The sequence below is a fragment of the Enhydra lutris genome, unplaced genomic scaffold (genome assembly GCF_002288905.1).
Source record: "Enhydra lutris kenyoni isolate GAN:26980312 unplaced genomic scaffold, ASM228890v2 scaffoldscaffold12, whole genome shotgun sequence".
Classification (NCBI taxonomy): Eukaryota; Metazoa; Chordata; class Mammalia; order Carnivora; family Mustelidae; genus Enhydra; species Enhydra lutris.
This window is the reverse complement of record NW_019154096.1, coordinates 56,672,990-56,693,287: the sequence shown is the minus strand read 5'-3', so window position 1 is coordinate 56,693,287 and position 20,298 is coordinate 56,672,990. Positions and strand designations below refer to the sequence as shown.

The following is a 20,298-nucleotide window of genomic DNA, read 5'->3' as shown; positions in this document are numbered from 1 at the left end:
GAAGCACAATGGAATTATCTAGAAAACTTTATATATAAAATCCAGAGCTTCACCCTACCCTAGATCTTTTAACAGTCCCTGAGCTGATGCCTGGGTGTGTGCGGCTTTACAGCCAGCTCCTCAGAAAGTCTGAAGGGCAGCCAGAGTCCAGAATCAATGGCAGTGACTCCAGACCCTTTGAAAGCGGCCATATGTATTTTCTAGAACTCAGGACAGTGAGTGGGTCAGAGTCTGGAGTCTGGAGTCAATCAAACCTGAGTTCAAAACTTAGGTCATCAACTTCTTAGTGGGGCAGATTTCTCAACCTCTCTGTCTCCATTCCCACAGTTGCCCCATGGGGATAATGATAGTGCCTAACTCACAAGGGTCAAAGGGCAGTTTTAAGGATTAATCACATCATGCCTATGACGATATTTCCGCCCCAGCACCCAGTGAATTTGCTATGGGCAGCAACCTGCTATCCCTTCAGAGTCCTCCTTAGGCCCAAAGCAAGCCAGCATGCACCACAGACACGTGGAGGATGCTCATGGAACAGACACAGGTGGGCTGCTCAGGGTCCCCATCAGCTCCCTGGAACTCCAACTGGAAACGCTGTCACTTGCTGCAGAGATCATTACTGCAAGGAAGTGACAAGGAAGTGACAAGGAAGCAGTGCAAAGTGCCCTCTCACAGTGCTGGCTGTTTTCAGAGATAATGTGAAGTCAATTTTGACTTCTGCCTCCGCTGTTACAAAGGAAACCACAGTCAGACCTTCTCAACTGGTTATAATTCTGGAAGGAGGAGAGGAGGGCTGAGCAGGGAGACTGGAATGGGGCGTGAGCTGGAAGATCCATCTATCCCTTGGGCAGGCAGGGGCAGAGGAACACACCAGCAAGCCTCTTTTGGTTGTGAGTCTCAGAATACTAGAGGTAGAGTTGAAAGGAGTGCGCTTACCCACACATCTAGAAGAACTACGGAATTTTTTTTTAAACTCCTCTCACTCAAAACACTTCATGAAAACACACTTTAAAAACTACTCATAGCATACCTATGCCCAGGCCGTGTGTTAAGCAGCACCCAAAAATATATGATGTAGGTTTCCCACTCTCCATCCAAGGATAAGCCTTGAAAACTTACCCACCATCTTTGCAGTGGGTGATGAAGCCCTGATGTTAAGGTCCAGAAATTATTTCCAAGCCTGGCTTTCCATCAAGAATGCCTGGGAGACTTTTTTGGTTAATACATACCCCCAACATTCCCCAGATCTATGGAATCAGAATCTCCAGGAGGAAGTGAGGTGGATAAGAGGAAAAAGGAAGTGAGATACTGGGGTGTCAGGGAAAACCTCCCAGAGGAAAAAAGGTACAGGCTGAACTTTATAAGAGGAGTAAGATTTTGGTAGGTGGAGTAGACCCGTATTCTTGAGAGCCAGGACATAAAGATGGGAAGGATGGTGAGCAGGAAGGGTGCTAACGCCTATATGATTTACCTGGCTTATCTCATTTGATTCTCAAAAGGCCCCTGTGAGGCAGTGCAGCAGGCAATGTTGCTTGCCCACACAACAGACGTTCATGCCTCTCCTTCTTCCCACCTAACAAATTCTGTTGAGGTCCCCCTCTCCGTGGGGGCACGTGCTTGAGGCAACCGGCTGCACACTGGCTCCCCTGGCCTGCCCAGTCCTGGGAACAGGCACGCGCCAGGGATGCAGTGCTGGGAGCTGGGAGTATCTGGCAGCGGTTCCCTCACTTGGAAAACCTGTTGTCTCCTATTCTTCTGGACATTTTCATGTCTGGATGTGATGCTAGAACTGCAACCATCTTTTCCCAAGATGAGGAAAGTGGCCTGAGGACGAAGACCAACACTCTAGATGGCAAAGTAGAAACAGTTCAAGAAGTTGGCCCTTGACGAGGTCACGGCACCGGTGAATTAAGGTCCTGGAAAGTAGTCCAGCTTTACACGTCGTCACAGGAAGTAATAAATCTCCCATCCTATGGTGGGGCAAGGCGGGGCTTTCTGTGACCATGAGAACCCCAGCATCCTAACTGACAGAGGCAAATGTGATGATTTCCATTTTAAGGATCATGGCCTGAGGTCTGGAGCATTGAGAACTTGTCCGAGGTCACAGAACTGACAGGGTTGAGAGGGACCCAGAGAAGAGCTCAGCACCATGTGCTGTAACACGCCTGCATACAGATTTTCTCCCCAGACACCACGGAGCTCTTGAAAGTTTCTAAGTAAGGACTGGCCAGATCAAAGGGGGATGCCTGACACCAGATGAAAAGTTCTACCACTTTTTGAGAGGACGACTGTGCTAATGGTCTGGTTCCTCCCCACCTCCTCCTCCCTTACCTCCAGAGGTGGAAGGTCGGGCCCCAAGTACCTGCCCTAAGACTTCACGGGAAAATCGGCATGCAGAATTTCATAAGCAAGCATCTGTGAGACCAAAGAGAAATGATTCTTATAGCTGCTCAAGAGAAGAGGGTGACAGGAAGCACTTGAAACCAATTACACTTGGCTTTGGGTCCAGCTGAGGCGAGACAGCTCCCCCAGACAGCCACGTCACACAGCCATTAATGCTGAGGGAATCTTCTCCAAGAAATAACTTTTTACAACATTGTGTCTGCGAGGCTGCTGCGCTCTGAGCTGGTGAACGCTGATGCTCCGTGCGTCGGGATCGAGGTGGGGCAGCTGAGACCAGGAAACAGGTGGTTTATTATTCCAAGCCACCCCTGCAGAGCTAACCTGTGGGCAAGAGGCCACCCTGACATCCACTCGCTCCTCTGTGAAGGTCCAGCGCAGTCAGGAAGCCTTCCACACAAACATATGCTGTCACTGCCTCCCCCGGGATGATTGAAGATTGGAGGTTCAGGCCAAAGACCACTTTGGATAATTGCATCCTATCTCTCTGCTACTCTTCTATGTGACTGTCCTTCTTTTCTGGCCCAGGCTGACTGCTTTCATCTGTCAAGTGCCTCCCCTGGTACCATCCCCCCGACAAGCGAAAGGTACCCTAAAATGAGCTGCTAACAACTTCACAGTCTCAGTCCAGGTCCCTGCGTCCAAGGTCACCTTGTACTCAGCGGCCTATCTTCCTGCTCTCATCCTTTCCACCTGGTCCTCCCATCTGGGGCCTTTTCTCACCTTTTGGACTCTAACAGACCTTCTCCAATTTCAACCTTTTCTCTCCTTATTTAGTCTTGATTCAGATTCTTCTTTCATTTTGCTGCCTTTGGCTGCGCTGGGTTCACCTTAGCCTTGGGGGCCTTACCCATGACCACATGGCTCCCCACTGAGCTAAAAGACTGACCTGGCCTCTTCCAATCCCGGTGCCCTGGAAACTCCAGGTTCATTGGACAAGGACAGAGAACATCTCAAAGGATACTGGACAGCATCCTCAGTAACTACGTGTCTTTCCAGGTCTGCCTGTGTGATGCGGGTCTTTCTGTGGAACTGCATAGGAAGAGCACTGGGCTTGAAGCCAGAAATCTAATTTCAAAAACCACAGTTCTGCCATTAAGTGCCTGTATAACCTTGAATAAGTGGTTCCCCTAACTAGGACTTGGTTTCTTTACCAGTTTAATGAGACGCTTGAACCAGACAACCTTTGAGTTACTGACCACCTTCATCCCCAAATAGAGCACCCGATATCTGAGAAAGAGAGGCCAAGAGTACCCAGCTAGACTGAGTGCCCATTCATAAAGGGGCAGACACAATAGGAAACTACCCCACACGAGCCAGTTGTCTTGAAAGTAGGGCAGTGATAAGAGTAATAATCAACAGTATTTACTAACTAACGACCAGGGTTCAATCACAGCAAAGCATTTGCAAACATTTCTCATTTAATACTTCTATCAGCCTCTGAGGAAAATACAAATATTACTCTGGTTACGACTAGGAAACAAAAGCTTGGAGTATTTAAAAATGTGCACAAGCCACCAGCTGCTAAGAGGCAGAGTCAGGATCTGAACAAAATGGCTCCTTGTCTACGTGGAAGGAGACCCTCAGGAAGCCAGTCAGTCCCCACCCTCTGGGGGCTTCCAAATGCGAATGCTAGAGCTTGGTCCTGCTGCTTGCTCTTGTGAGGGACTGAATGCTAAGGCATTTGCCACAGGCTATTTCCTGCCCCCAGCCACCCCAGCCTATCATTTGTCTCATGTTTAAGAAAACTGAGCAACCCTACACTCCTCTAACTTCTCACTTCAGTAGAGAACATTCTTTAGAACTTCTTAGCATGGGACCATGGCACTGTTGAACTAGAAGGAAACACATCCCTCTGCATATCTATACTCCTTTGTAGATAGCAAAGAAAGGTTCTAGAAGTGCCCATCTAAGCCTAGAAGGTCAAAAGAACACTGTCTTAGGACCTTATGTTTTAAAGCTGAACAATGTGGGTTTGAAATCTGGTTTGACCACTGTCCACCCAGGAGAACTTAGTGTTTTTGCCTCAATGTGCTCGTCTTCTCTCTCTCTCTCTCCCCAGGCCCCCATTGCTTCCTCCCAATCTCTCTCTCTCTTGCTCATTTATGAAGCAGTCATTCTGCTTCCCTTTCCCCATGCCCTCCTCCCAAAACACAGAGAACTGTGTTACCATACATATTTGTGTGTGTGAGAAAAATGTTCACATAAAACCACTGGCATGGCACACACTGTCTTTCTAATACTCACGTCAGACTAAGACCCTGTTCCTGACGTCGAGCAGCAGGCTGAGCCTCTATGGGGTGTCCACGGGCACCTAGGCCCGCTGCCCTAGCTGTAGTCTCTGAGGGGAAGGCCACCGCCTCCTCTCCAGCTCAGTCCCGAAGGAGAGTGCCACAGAAACACAATGTCTGCCCACATGGACCCAGGCCTGAAGGGCCTGTGTGCTTCCCGGACCTGGCACCGCACAGCAAGGAGATCCCCATCATGAGGAGGGACCATCCGAGCACCACTAAGAGGAAGCAATGCGACTGAGGTGCATCTGAATGGACAGTTGTGGTGTTTCGTGGGGGTACAGTGCTGGAAGGGCTGGGGGGGGGCTCCGAAGCCAGGCAGCCCTTGATCTGAATCCCAGCTCCACCAGCTCCATCTGCCTAATGGGGCTTGGGTGATAATGGGTGGAACCAGGGGTGGCAACCATCACTTTTAATTTAAACTTCATTAAAGGAGGTAGAAGTAATCAATGCCTCAATGAGAAGACATGCCAGGCAGGTAGCTGGAGAGAAAAAAACAGGTGGGATGCAGAAGGGGCAATTCTTTCGTTTTAGAAGTTGAAAGGATGTTGCCTCATGTTAGAGGAATACAGATGCCTTTTCACAGGATAGCGAGGTCAGCTAGATGGACACAGGGTCCTTGGGGAGTGGGAAGCATCATGGAGCATGGGACAAAGCCAAAGACGTTCATTTACTGGGAGAAAGAAGGGCACAGTGTGAGCCCCTACTCTGTGCATGGCATGCAGATATCATTTTATTCTTAAAATTGTTTTTTTAATTCTCTTTGGAGCCCTGTCTACAGATGAGAAAAGAAAGGTGCACAGAAGTGAAATGACATGTGCACGGTCACCCAGCCAGTCAAGCTCAGGCTGTGCTATGAAGCTCCTCGCCCCTCCACCTCCCCAACCCCCAATCACCCCCAGCAATCACATCGCCTTGCTGGGCACCAGGGAAGAATCAGGAATAGGTAGCAAGTTTCTACACAGAACACATCTTTCTCCCTGTCTGGAAGCCAGGAGACCCTCAAGCATATCTCTCGGAGCTGCTTCCTCTCTGGCTCATTTCTTTCCTCTCTGTGGTCACCCTAAGACAGCCCGAGCCATTTCTCAGAGTTAGACTCATGCTGCGGGATGGCAGGCCTGACTGTCTGCATCTGCTCCCGGGGGGCCCTCCACATGGAACTGCCAGCACCAAGTTCGGCCTCCATTTGTCACCGAGGTCAGCGACTTACTCCACACTACCAGCTCAGACCCCCAGTGGGCCGGGACGGGGACTTCCTCGCTGCAGACCTGCCCCGGGGCCATTTGGCAGACCCGAGGATCCCAGGATGCTCGCCCCTCATTACCTGGACACGCTCACCAACCGAGTGTGCGCTGAGTACGGATGTCTGTCGTGCTGACCTTGGGCCAGCAATGGGGGGCTGGGCGGGGTGCGAGCCATACATGCCAGCAGCAATCTCTCTGCTTGGCTGAGCTCACCGAGGAAGGAAAAAAGAGAGTCATTTCTCTCACTGGTGGTGGCAGTTTTTGTTATAGCTATCTCTACCTCAGGGGCAGTGGGATCCATTTGCCCTGTAACTGTGCGTCGGAACAATAAGAAGAACACGTCACCTGCCATCCCAAGCTCTTTGTTAAAACTGCTCTTGCCTGGGATGCTCAGAAAATACTCCCAGATGTCTGGGGAGGGCAGGGCAAGGATGGAGAGCTGCATGCGACATTTAACACAGGCACCTCATCTGCCCATCGGTTCCCGCCAGCCCTCAGGCACACAGACAGCTCTCACGCTGTTGGCCCCTGCTCAAACACCTGCTGGGACTCCCCAGGACCCCTTTCTGAGTCCTGCTTCCATCCCTGAGATTGTGGGGGGGTCTACATATTTAATCCCATGCCATCTCTCTCTTGACTTGCAACTGCTAAGCCCAGTCTGTTAAAACCCCCACAGCTGGCCTCCCCTAATGTATTGTCCAAGTTGCAAGCTTTCTTCCAAAGTCGGCCCGATTTTTGCCTCTACACTTCACTGGTTCTGATTATGCCACAGGGACAGCTTCCTCAAAGCTTGGTGCTTTATTAAGTCCTTCAGACCGGGAGATAGGGATACCTTGTGTTTTTTTAACAGTCTTCAACATGTAAAATTCCCACCGTCTCCACAGGTCATCCGAGCCTGGTGTGGAAGCCCTTGTCAGCCCATCGTGTTATTTTCTCATACCCAACGAGACTCCTTCGTGTGCCAGTCTGATGCCCTCTTCTTTGGGTTGAGTCCTTAGACTTTCCACTCCTATCACTGGCTCTGCCTTCGCCTGTCCCCTTGCCTGGCATCTCCCCCTGCATGGAACCCCTCCTCAGAGGCTTCACTGAGTAACTACGGTGGTCAGCCAGGGTCCCTGGGATAAGCCAGGCAGCAAAACAGAACCAGCATCTCATATGACCACCCAGAAACACAGGCTTTCCTTTGACCCTGAGTGCATGCCAAACCAGAGTTCACCCAGAATAGGAAAAGGGCTTTTTTTTCTTATTTCTTAACTCCAAAGTTTCCATAATGCTCTTTGTTGATATCTTCTGAACACAGAGGGGCACAAATACACACATGAACACACATAAAACCCAAATCCAATAAAAATCAAATTTTAAAAAATAGGTTAGGCAAACAAGCCACTAAAAAGTGCAGCAAGTGGCTAATTTTTATTATTCCTCTTAAATGCCTGAATAATCTTACTGCAAATCATATCTTTATTAAAAAAAATATAAGATATACTTAATGCCAACCCCAAAGGGCACTTTGGAGAGAATCCAGGCTACAGGTTTATATTCTTCCCATTTTCAAATAAAATGCAAAAGAAAAAATCTAGTAATCATTTTAATGAGCCTTTAAATAAATTATTGGCTAGAGCACACTATAGTAATTTATATGGGGAACCACATACATATATTTGCTGAGAAAGGGACTTTGTGACTAAAGAGTGAATTTCCAAGAATTACTTTAGATTCTCTTTCCTTTAAGTGATTAGTTTGAGTTGAACCACACTTCACATCCACTCCATCACCGGTCCCACTTGCAAAGGCAGGTGGACACCTATAAACCAGGGTTTGTCCCTAATACCTACACCCTCTTCTGATGTCCTAGTTCTCCTTTATTGGCATTCCCCAGCCCCCGACAAGTTTGATGCTTTAATTTTCTGGAGGGCGGAGGGTTACCCTCTGGATCACTTTCCAGATATACTAAGAGGAAAAAAATTTGGAAATGGAATCCATAAAGGAAGAAGGCTTCTCTTCTTTTTCCTTTTTTCACTCCTTCCTTTCACACATTTTCCCATAAACACTGCTCTAGCCTCCTGGTAACTGTTAATTTATGAGGCAAGAAAAACAAGGTGGTTGTGAATTAACAAGAACGGGACCATTTCTCTCCATCAGCAGAATAATCCATCTCCCTCAGGCTGTCAGCAAGCTTGGTTTTAAGAGACAGGGAGGAAGACTGCAGGGGAAATGTGGCAATACGCCTCCTGGACAGGGCAGGATGGGGGGCCCTTGGAAACCCAGGGTTCTGGGGGCTGCAGCCTCTCCCCCAGGAAGTGGAGAAGCAGGCAGCCCAGCAGGGGAGGCTTGGCAGCCCCCACGGTCAGCAGGGAGGCATAACCAAGGAGCTATGCCCAGGGAAGCTGATTCCAGTCTGTGATCATAATGCCAGCTCCATCTGAGCGGATACAGTCCTCTCTCCCCTTTCTGTAGCTCATTTCCTCCAAGTCAATATTACATTTCTCATTTTACCCTCATTTTGCTCCCAATGGAGGGCATATGCCAATGATCTTTTATGCCCATTTTACAGACGGTGTAACAGAGGCTTAGAGAATTTAAATTATTTCCCTGATCTCCACAGCTAAGAGAAAGACCTAGACCAGAAAACCTAGTTCCTTTCCCAGCATCTCTTCCCCAGGGGTGCCAGCCTGGGTATAGTCATTTAGCCAGGAGCATGTTACTCAACCATTCTGTCTTCCAATGTGCAAAAGACAATTTGGATTTCAGGCCCTTGGTTTCTCAGCCAGGTTCATCTGAAATGGGATTCCAGCAGGAACTACCAGAGAGCTGAGAAGCTATGGAAGTTTGTATGACCCTACAGCTATGACACATGTTCAATGAGACAGGGAAGGGAGTTCAAGTTCTCATCCGTCCCCTACTTGCATTCACATGTAGCCGGGTTTTGCGATAGGCTCTGAGCACCCCAGCGGCCGACAGCCTACAGACCTGTAGATTGCACCAGATTTGGAGTCAGTAGACCCAGTTCCAGCCTTCGCTCTGCCACAAGTGACTCCCCGACCTGGAAGTGGTCTCTTCTGCCAAGTGGGAGCCTGCACCGAGAGTCTCAGCGGGCCCTTTCAGCCCCTACATGCATCAAGCCTAAAATTAAATATGGGCACGAGTTAGTTAGGTGAGCACATTAGACCAAGGGACCATCAACAACTGAACCCAAGCATATCACTAACCTCTTCGTGCCAGACTTTCACCATTTGTAAATGGAATAACAATAGTACCAACATCCCAGGGTGGCTGGTGAAGTATTAAATGAGTCAATTCACAGAAAACATTTAGAATAATTTGGGGGCACATTGTTACTGTTCAAAAAAATGCTAGCTGCTTGTCATTGTTACTGTATTAGCAACACCACTGTCATTAATGTCCCAGACACTTGTCACCTTTGGAAACAGAAGTGATTATTTGCACAAGGAGGGACTTGTCTTACTTGCTCTTGGACACATGGCTTATTATGCACATTTTGTGAAGGGAAAAATCAGGGCCCACAGAGAGGCGCTGCCTGGCTAAGGACACAGCAAGCAGGCAGACACGAAAGAGGAACTGGGATGCAGCCAAGCTGGTCCGTGGCCCACCCACCCCCGGTGTTCCCACACCTGGGCTGCCAGCGCACTTCTGACAGCACCTTGAGTTCCCTCTCCTGCAAGAGGAGAAATGTGCATGCCTGGACAGGGACAGGGACACTCATGGGAAGTTGCGTCACCTCATGCTGATGGAAGCCCACCACTGGGCCACAGAGAAGGATGCTGTAACTTCAGAAAAGAAGCTTCTAGCCTGGATGGATGAGCCTAATTGGCCAACAGGTGTCCTTAAAACCAAGAGCTATGGAGATCACACCTTCCAAGGACTACCCAACTGGCTGTGCATGAACCCAAAGTCCATATGTCATCATATATTATGATGTAACCCTCTGAGAGGCACTGTCCGAATGGTGGCTGGAAAGAGCCTCAAAGAGTACAGGAGCCAAGCCTGCCATTATACAAAGAAGGAAACAGAGGCTCTGAGTGGGGTCTGGCTTGTTCAAGAACGCACAGTTGCACAGGGGCAGAACCAGGACCAGAAAGCAGAGGTCTGCCTTCTATTCCTATTCTAAAGGTCTTTCCCTTCAATGACCCCAAAGGTCCCTTTGCATTGCAGGACCTACTACGTGATTCCTTGGAGTCAAAGCAAAAAAGCCTTTGTGAGCCACACTCAGCTGATATGTCACACAGGTCACAGAGGCGTCACTGTGTGGTCGGCTCTCAGTAAGAGCACCCACTGAGCACTATCCTTATACTGGGGACCCAAAGGCCATGTTGCAAATACCAACTTTTTGGCTGGAGAACAACGGAAGGCCACCTGGACACAAGGCACTGAAAAGGATCTGGGATAGCCTGCCAGGCCCCACACTCTAAATTCCACTTCCTAGCCCCTCTAAAACATTTCAGAACACAAACTTTCATAACGAAATAGGCAGAGAAAATGAGGAAATGACGACAGTGACATCACAGCACCCCCAAGCCCACAGTCTTCTGAAGCGCATCGGGAGAAGCCCCCTTTCCGGAGTGGCGATCGCTGTCTGCCCCGGGCGCATATCACTCACCAGCAGTTCCCGCCCCAGCTGACTGCACATCTCTCAAAGCAGGAAACACCGCCCCACCCCCAAAAAGACTTTGCTCAGAGCTAGACACTTAACGGCTTAACAGCCTGAAATTATCTTTCCTCCTTCTCCTTCTTCTTATGATTGTAACTGCTTTGTTTCAGTGTAAGAGGTTTTACAATCTGTGAGCTGAAAGTGGACTTTCCTTCATCCTCCAACTATCGCAGGTGACACGGTCAGGGAACACGGGAGGCAGGGAGTTTAAAATCCTGTGTTTTGTTTTGTTTCGAGGTGTTCCCGTGGGTCACAGAGCTCAAGGTTATGCTGCTGAATTAAGAGAACATTATGGGAACAACCCACATCCAACACATTGACAATGCCTCTTCCACAGCCGGACAGAAGTGGCTTTCTTGCCAGAGAAATCCGACTGGCAGTTCCCACTGTATTTCTGCAGGGGAGCCTGGAAATAATTTTTCTCTGCAACGGTAAGTAAATTAGGAAGGGATGATCTGGCACCCCCCTCCTCTTCCAAGAAACGGTGAATTCTCTACTACTAATGGGCAGAAAACCTGAAGCAGCTGACACAATTAGGCAGGCACCTGCTCTGTCCGTTGGTGCACGGGCAGCCAACCTATAGACCAGGGCAGACAGCGTGGCCTTTGTGGGCAGATGGAGGCTAATGGGGATCCTAGGCCGCGCTTGCTAGCTCCTTGACAAAAAGCAAATGGCTCAGCTCTCTGAGCCTCAGTCTCCTCACCTGTCAGATGGGAATAAAAGTACCAGGCTCAGGGGATTAGGACTGAAACTTAGAATAGGGTATACTTGGGACTTGTGAGGAGCTCGATAAGAACTAATTACCCTATTCTGGTATCAGACCATACAGCCTCCCACCCCGGCCCCCATACACGCAGGCACACCCACCTCTACTCTGCAGTAATTGAGCCAAATTCCCTGGCAGTCAGAATTTCCTATGCCCTCTGCCACTTCCAAAGCACTCTTTCCAAATCTGCAGGTGGCAGCCACTTTTGAGCCAAAGCAATTAGGCCATAGCATGCCTGCATTTCCCTACCCACCTAGAGATTTGTTCCCAAATAGGCTCCTGTAGGAGCCAAAACCCTCTCTTGCTAGGGCACAAAGCCCTCAGCATGTTTGTATTGTACAAAGCACAGATCCATTAAATGCAAGCCTGACCTTGGCACGTGCCATTCTGACTGGACCAGAGGGCAGGCACTGGGTAACAGTAACGAGTTCTAGGAACCCAGAGATGTTTGTCTCCTGTGAGCAGAAGCTGTGAGAGGGAACTCAGAACCACCCCCCGCCCCACCACAGCAGAGCCCCTCCTCAGGGACACAAACCTCATATACACCTGCTTCTAAAACAAACACACTACTCTTCATGTTCAAGGTTCCAGGCTCAGACATCACCCCGGTAATGAACTATTTAGCCAACGGCTGGAGAAAGGCAAACAGGAAGGGATGTAGAATTCCCATCAAATACAGTCAGGGCAGGTCAAGGTCATTAAAATAATACTGATACCACCACATCAAAGGAGAGTTTAGAACAACTTCAATGGGAGCTTCCAGCATTTCATATCAACATTCTCATTTAGGAAAGACCAGTAAATATGGCTAGTGCAAATCTCAACTTCCTTAAGGGAGTCCAGCATTGCTGGATGTATCCTGACAAATTTGTCATTCACTTCCCTCATCAACGGGAAATTTGTTGCAGACTCATTGTTTACAAGTAAAACAGCCATGGGGTAATCTTACCTGCCTTTAAAGTGGCAAGGAGGACTGGAGGTTATATAGATTAAGCTCCTAAAAGACAGCTTAGCATAGTAGGCGCTCAATTAATTAACATATACCCATGTTCTTCTAACCAACTTCTATTTTCAACCTAATGGCTTACTGGCTTTCTGCATTTGAAGATTTTATGTTGTCAAAAATGCATTAGAAACCCAGCTACTATATAAATACAAGCACAATTTACTGTTTCGTCAGGGGCCACAGATCTCTGATGTTCTCATAGCCTCCAAGGACAGTAGTAGCCATCTGTTAAAATAAATAACTCATTAAGTAAAAAGCAAGTGTTTCCACAAGATTAACTGAAAATCTGCTGGATTTTTCACTGGCTGCCACTGAACACGGGCAGCTCCAGATAATCTGGGTGCCGGCGGAGCAGACGATCTGGCGTAACGCAGGCAGAGACGAGAATCTGGACAGCGCAGGTTTAAACTTTAAGAGATAGTTAAGAAGGCAACATAAAAGTTGAATTACAAGGTCATGATGACCCAGAGCACTAAGCAATAAAGCAATAAACCGAGTATTTTCATTTATATCTAACTGCCATTTTGCATAAGGGGCTGGAGAAGGGTCGTTGTAGTAAACCAAATAGTCCAGTTAAAAGAAAAGTCATCAAGTAGAGTATTTGTGAACTGTCAGCACCCAGAAGCTCAGAAGACAATCAAACACATTTACCATAAAATGAAACAGAATCTAATTTCATCATTCCTTGGATGATTCGGAAAGCATTTCAGGATCACACAGTCTCTTTATGAATTAATTTCTACTGCTATTAAAGAAAATAAATAAAACCATGGCAACAGAGGTGCCTGGGTGGCACAGTGGGTTGAGCCTCTGCCTTTGGCTCAGGTCATGATCTCTGGGTCCTGGGATCAAACCCTGCATCAGGCTCTCTGCTCAGCAGGGAGCCTGCTTCCCCCTCTCTCTCTGCCTGCTGCTCTGCCTACTTGTGATCTCTCTATATATATTCAATAAATAAAATCTTTAAAAGAAAAAAAAAAACACATGGCAATGGGGCGCCTGGGTGGCTCAGTTGTTAAGCGTCCAACTTCGGCTCAGGTCATGATCCCAGAGTCCTGGGATCAAGCCCCACATCAGGCTCCCTGCTTGGCGGGAAGCCTCCTTTTCCATCTCCCACTCCCCCTGCTTATGTTCCTTCCCTCGCTATGTCTGTCAAATGAATAAAGAAAATCTAAAATCAACAACAACAACATGGCAATAGCCTGTAGTTTGTCTTTCCCCAATCAGAGTGGGAAAATATCTATGCTTTCATGTCTAACTTGCTGGGTAGCAGCAACTCCCAAGCAAGAGTTAACTGCCTTGACGGTGTTTCTCAGAGAAGACAGACAAAATAGGCTCCACTTTAGTTAAGTGGGAATTAATTCCCAAGAGAAACTGCTCCAGGGAGCCCATGGTGTGGATATCACCACTAGGCAGGAGAAATGGAGACAGAATTTCTGTACCAGGGGTCTCTAAATCCCAGCTTTCCATTCTTTCTGACCCTCAGCATCTGTGTTAACCAACCTTTTGTTTCTGCACCTTTTTTTTTTTTTTTAAAGACTTCATTTATTTATTTTAGAAAGAGACAGGGCAGGGGAGTGGTGCAGAGAGAGGAACAAGCAGACTCTGTATGGAGTATGGAGCCTGATGTGGGGCTTGATCTCATGACCCCGGAGATCAGGACCTGAAAACAAGAGTCAGATGCTCAACTGACTGAGCGACCCAGACAACCCTGCTGTGCTTCTAATCACATCTAGGTTATACCACAGAAAGATAAAGAAGTCAGGGGTAGAGAAAAACAGCAAAAGACCAAAGGAGACTTCATTATTTAAAAAAAAAAAAAAAAAAAAGTGACATCATTATGAGTAAAAGCTCAACAGGAAACAGACATGACAAATGACCACCAAAAGAGATGCCAATAGTTGTGACCCTTTACATCCCACTTCAGAGAAAGACAGCTGACCTACTGTCTTAAAAAATAACATCAACTTTGTTGTGGTCCAAGGTCAAAGACCATGCTGAAGGGCTTCTGCCACAGGTCAAAAACCTGCTTCTCCCACAGGACATACACCCCAAGACGTGGTTCCATCTGACCCCAAGTCACTTGGGTAGAATGGAAAAAGCTTTATACTGAGAGTCATGAGACCAACTGGCAACATCACCACCAACCAGCTGAGTGACACGGGTGACGTCTGTCCTCTGCAGACCTCAGCTTCTTTCGTAATGAAGGGGCAGGGCAGAGGAAGAACGGAGACAGACCACTGTTTACATTCAGTCCAGGTTTATCAAGGGTCCATCATGGACATGGCACCTAGCTTTCCTCTGGGTCAAGAAGCAACTGCCTCAAGCTTCCAAGACAGGGCTAGACTGTACACTGTGAACTACTAGGCTGTGACTGTATAGGAGGATAATGTGCTGAGTGTGGTCTGCAGCAAAGAAATCTGGACTGAGAATCCAGAGTCCTGACCTCTCATCCAGCTCTGTGGGCTATTTTGGCTTCTGTTTTCTCCTCTGTAAAACGAGGTTACTGGTATAAAGGATTCTTAACTGAGACTCCATGGACATCCTGGGTCCGTGAGTGGGATTCCAGCTGTTCACAAACTGCTAAACTTCCAGTTTGTGAGCAGGGGTATGTTTCCAGAGAAGACATCTAGAGCTTTACTCACTTTTGCAAAATCATTGAATAAGAACTGCTCCTATAGATACAAATCTATGATCCCTTCCTGCTCTGATATCCAACAAGTCACATGACAATACTGAAAACTATGGAGATGACAGCACTTCAGGGCAAAGCAAAGAGAAACTACTCCACTGAGTAACAAGTTTCCCAACAGCCAACCTGATGATCACCTGGGTTTTGGCTCTTGACTGGTGGGCAGAGTCTCAGGTCTGGAGCCTCCTAGCTAGATCACTGGGCATCTAATCATCAACGCTGAACCATGAGTCATCCATTCTGCTTCCTCCCTTTGCTGGGGATTAGGGGTGGCAGAGGTGGGAGTGAGAAGACAGTGGGGCATGGCACTCCTGCTATGGGCCTGATTCAAAGCTGTTCTGCTCTGAGCGGCATAAATCATCATCATCACATCTTGGCCTCTACCAGGTTGGACTCAGAGGTCAGGGACATCTAAACAGTGGGTTGAAGCCCACCCCTGCACTTATTCTCACACACAAAAAAAGGGGGCGGGGGCTAGAAACCTACAGGGAAATGCAAATCAGATTGCAAGAGGAAAGCTAGGGAGTGCCACTGTCAGACTTTGAGAAACACTAAAATGGCCTTTTAGATTCCTGGTGTGTTTCTAGGGGCTAGGCCTGCCTAAGTTTCTAAACAGCAGTGCCTCTCTGGCTGCAGAAAGATCACCCATCCCAGAACCAACATATTACACAGTATTTATTTTCTAAAACCGTCCGTCGTTCCGGAGACTCAAAGGTCCCTCCTCCCAGGGGGCCTCCATGACCACAAGGTGGTTTTCTATGACTTCCTCCACATCCTGGCTATTAAGTCAACTGGAAAGTCAGACAGCAGAGGGGCCAGAAGCCAGTTTGCTCTCCGTGCCCAACGGTAGCTCTAGATCAAGCTGGTGAATCCAAGAACTCCCTATCCTTCCCGTGGCAGAAACAGACCTCTGTTTACAAGGAGCTCTCTGAAAACAGACCAGCAAGAGGGAGGCTGGAAGAACTCAACTGCAGAGACAAGCAGAGCCACTCTCAAATCACAGATCTATTACTTACCATTGTCTGCCTTTAGGCCAGAAAATTACTTAATCTCTCAGACCTTCAGTTTCTTCATCCATAAAATGGGGACAACAGTGACTTCTAGCGCATAGATTCACTGTGAGGATAAATGAAATAAGGTATCTCTGGCACCGAGAACACCTTACTAGCTACATCATTTTACTGTTGTTGTTGAAATTATTATTACTAGTGCTACTGCCAGTGTCGAGGCAGTTAGAGCTACAAGGATCCTCTGTGATGTTACTGGCCTAGAAAGCAGGCTCTCTCTAACAGATTCCATGCCTACTGGTTTTCTTCTTCATGCCTGGTCCCTGGCAGCCCTGCTACCCTACCCCATGGGGACTGCTCAGCACGGCTGACCCCTAGTCTTACCTTCCTTTTGTTGGTGGGATTGACGTAGAGGTAACTGAGGACAGTCTTCAATCCTACTTTGTCATTCAGCTTCTCATAGGTGGTGCCATAATCCGTTGATCTGCAGGTAAGAGAGAAAGAAAGGAAGAAACTGTTTTACCAAATGGTGGATTATGTTCAGAGGGGAGCCAAGTTCTCCTTCAACTTGCACCTTTGTTCCCAAATCACAGGAGTGATTCAGAGATAAAAGGCCCCATTAATTTCAGAAGAGCAATTAGACTAGCGCATCTGCTTACTACCTAACCTCACTCCCCTTTGCTCCCTGCCTTTCTCAGAGACCTACTTTTCTGCCCTCCGTGAAGCTGTCTGTGAAAGCCAGTGCCAGGGCCTGCCTGCCCCCAGGTTCAGCCCAGGGTCCTCCACGTGCTGCTGCAGACGGACGCAAGTTCCGGCCGGGAGCTGTGGGAGAGGCCAGACTGTCTCCTGAGGTCGCCGGAGTCCAGCCAACCTCATACCACCTCCGAGAGGCTGAGGCTGGGGCTCAGAGGCAGAGCCCGAGGCTGGGGAATGCTCCCGGTGGAAGCAAGCCCCATTTGCAGGAGGCTGGAGGGTGCAGCGGCAGCACTGGGACACAGCAGGGAGGGGGCGGGAGCCTTTACATAGGAGCTGTGGTGTGTCAAGGTCAAAGCAGGGGTTGTGGAAGTGCTGCTAACAGTTTATCATTCCAACCATCCTGCTGGCTACCGGCTTGTCCTTTGGGCCCAGTTTCCAGGGTTCTGACTTTATACCAAAACCATAAGTCAGGACTCGGAGAGCAAAGGCAGGCCAAGCCATAGGCTCCTTCCACTCCATCCCACCTTTCCACAATGGAGGAAGGAGAGCAGGTGGCTAACAGGGAGGGCCCAGCCTCGCCGCCACGCTTTGTGCCTCACTCCCCAACCCGACTCCACACGTACCGTCCTCCCCTTTCAAACCACCAGTATCATCAGCTCCGCACCCCATCTCTCCTCCATGGCCTGCTTTGGCTAGGTCACGAAACTTCTCCCACCTGGGCTTGAGAAAGTCCGAGGTCAGTTTAGTTTCCCTGTGGTCACCTGACCTCATGAGAGCCTGTGTGCTGCCTCAGACCCCAGTGTCTGGCTCCAGCTGGGTGCTTCCCCAGTAACCACCTGCCTGTTCCTCCCTCTTCCCGGGTTCTTCCCCCACCTTCTCTCCAGAATCTATTCCTGCTCGGGCCCACAGCTCAGTTTCACAAGCCTAGTAGTCAAGGCTCATACCGTGTGATGGCCTTTAAAAATTAGCCCCATCCCCTCTGACTGAGCAAACTCCATGTCCCAACACCAGCTGAGATGCCCACCCTTACCCCTGTGAAGGCTTCACTAGCCCTCTTCCCAGTCACCCTCACCCCTCTCTGCCCTGAAAAAGCTTCCCAGCCCACGTTGTGCCCAAAGCACACCGCACATGCCTCCTTTTGGCTCTTTGATACCATTGTGATTAGTTTCTGTAAGTTCTGGTCTCCCTAGGACAATATTAGCTCCCGAAGGACAAGGGAGCACAGAGAGTGCTATGATGCGATGAAAGAACAGGAACTTTGGGTATAGAAAAATCTCTTCTTTTTTTTTTTAAAGATTTTATTTATTTATTATAGAGAGAGAGAGAGGGAGGGAGAAAGCACAAGCAAAGGAGGGGCAGAGGGAGAGAGAGAAGCAGACCCTACCCTGAGCAGGGAGCCTGATATGGGGCTCCATCCCAGCAGCCTGGGATCATGACCTGAGCCTAAGGCAGACGCTTAACTGACTGAGCTACCCAGACGCCCCACAAAATCTCTATTTCATTGCTAGATCCGCAGCTCTCTGGTTATATGACCACATGCAAGTTACTTAACCTCCTAGGGCCTCAGGTTTCTGAACTGAGAAAATCAGGGAGATTTGATCTCACAAGGCATTCGTTGAGGATGCAAAAATATGACATGTGGGAAACCTCCTGACAGGATGTAGATACAGTGAAATGCTAAAAAATATATATGAAAATAAAAAGGACATGCACTTCTCTTTTCCCCAAAATGTAAAGAACCAGGTTGTACACATCATACACACTCGGCATGTTTACTCAATAAACAAACATAAGTATTTCAATTTATTTTATTTATTTATTTATTTTTAATTTATTTATTTGAGAGAGAGAGAGATCACAAGTAGGCAGGGAGGCAGGCAGAGAGAGAGGGGGAAGCAGGCTCCCTGCTGAGCAAAGAGCCCGATGTGGGGCTCGATCCCAGGACCCTGAGGTCATGACCTGGGCCGAAGGCAGAGGCTTAAGCCACTGAGCCACCCAGGCGCCCCCATAAGTATTTCAAATCCCTCCCTAGGCTACTGGCTCCACATGGTCAGTGTCTATGGTAACTTTTATAACCAGCCCCCTCAAAGCTGACTTCTTATCTTCAGTCTCCTGTCTACCTTTAAGCACAGGGAATCACTCCCAATCTTTCTTGTTGCCTTTATCTCTCAAACCCAGCTCAGTCTCCAAGTCCTAATGATTCTATCTCCTAAATAACTTGGACCCCTGGTCTTTCCATCTTCACGCCAATGCTGTGGCTCATGCATCATTATTTTTTGAAATAGTTCCCCAACTGTATGCTCTTCTTCCAGCCTCCCCCTCCCACCATCCCCCGTGCTGTCATCAGGCTGTATTTCAACCTCCAGATCTCTCCACCTCATCCCTTGTAGTAATTACCGCTGCCAACACACAATGAAGTTGTAGCTTCCAAGCTTAGTCTTGTCAAATATGGCTTCAGTCTTCCTCACTAGACTCATTTCCAGCCACCTGTTCCCTGCCCCTTTCTCTCCAGCCTCACCAAACTTTCCTGAATGTCCTATGTTTTCACTCCCTCCATTTCTACTAATATCATTCCCATTGCCTGAACTATCCCTGTGCTACTTTCTCTGCTTGGGACATCTCTCTCCAACCTCTGACACCACCAGAATCACCCTCCTTCCAGCTTCCCCACAGGGATTAATCGTGATTTCCTTTCCATTCCCATACCACCTTGTATGTGTTTCTATGTTACCATTTATCCAATTGTTTCAGTCATACTATTTTTATTCTGGGATCTCCTCCTTGACTATAGCTCCCTAAGGGCAAGAAACATTACTTCTAACAGCTCCAATGCCTTGTACCATGTCTCATGCAAAGCAAGTGCTGAATGTACTGGTTTGTGTATTATTCCACTTTGCTTTGTACTCATTTGTAAGAATGAATGAATGGTCATCCTTGGTCTTGGCTGGTCAAATTCTTGACCAGCTGCTAAATTCTACTGGCCATTCAACACACAGCCACACCTAGAAAACACACTTCATCTAGCTGGATGCTAGAACACAAGGAAAGGTCTAGCACTATCTGGTCCCAGGGAAGGATCTGCCGTTCACTCACACTAGCATCAAGGTTAAGTGACCAATCACCCCAAGCTCCTATCCTCTCCAGGGCAGGGAAGGAGAAAGCCTAATCTCTAGAGGCAGTCAGTTGCATACTTTTATTAATCCAAATAAAAGGTTTTACAGGATGAATCCCTTCCTGATTCTGCACTCTTGAAGGCATAAAGATAGCATGGTGTGGAGAAAGAACATTGAACTTGGAGTCTAAGAATCCTGACTCTGAAATATACGCTAAGTGCTACCCTGGATAAGCCAATTCCTCGCACCTGTTAAAGAAAAAAGTTACCCCGACACCTATTAAAATGATAAGGCAGACTTCATTTGGGACAATGGCAATATGTATAGAGACCATCACAATGGGGTTTTCCAATGAGAGAGACTGGGTTTAACCAAAAACAAGGAAGAGCAGGGAATTTATAGCCAAATAGAATGGTGGGA

The 20,298-nt window shown here is 48.1% G+C and overlaps 1 protein-coding gene across 1 annotated transcript in view; it reads right to left on the bottom strand.

Moving 5' to 3' along the window:
• The window catches only part of LOC111145125 (sortilin related VPS10 domain containing receptor 3), a 584,701-nt gene that overhangs the window by 321,877 nt on the left and 242,526 nt on the right, over positions 1-20,298 (bottom strand). Inside the window, exon 3 of the mRNA XM_022499799.1 lies at positions 16,454-16,553. Within this exon, the coding sequence (XP_022355507.1) occupies positions 16,454-16,553 (100 nt within the window). The remainder of the gene's footprint in view (positions 1-16,453; positions 16,554-20,298) is intronic.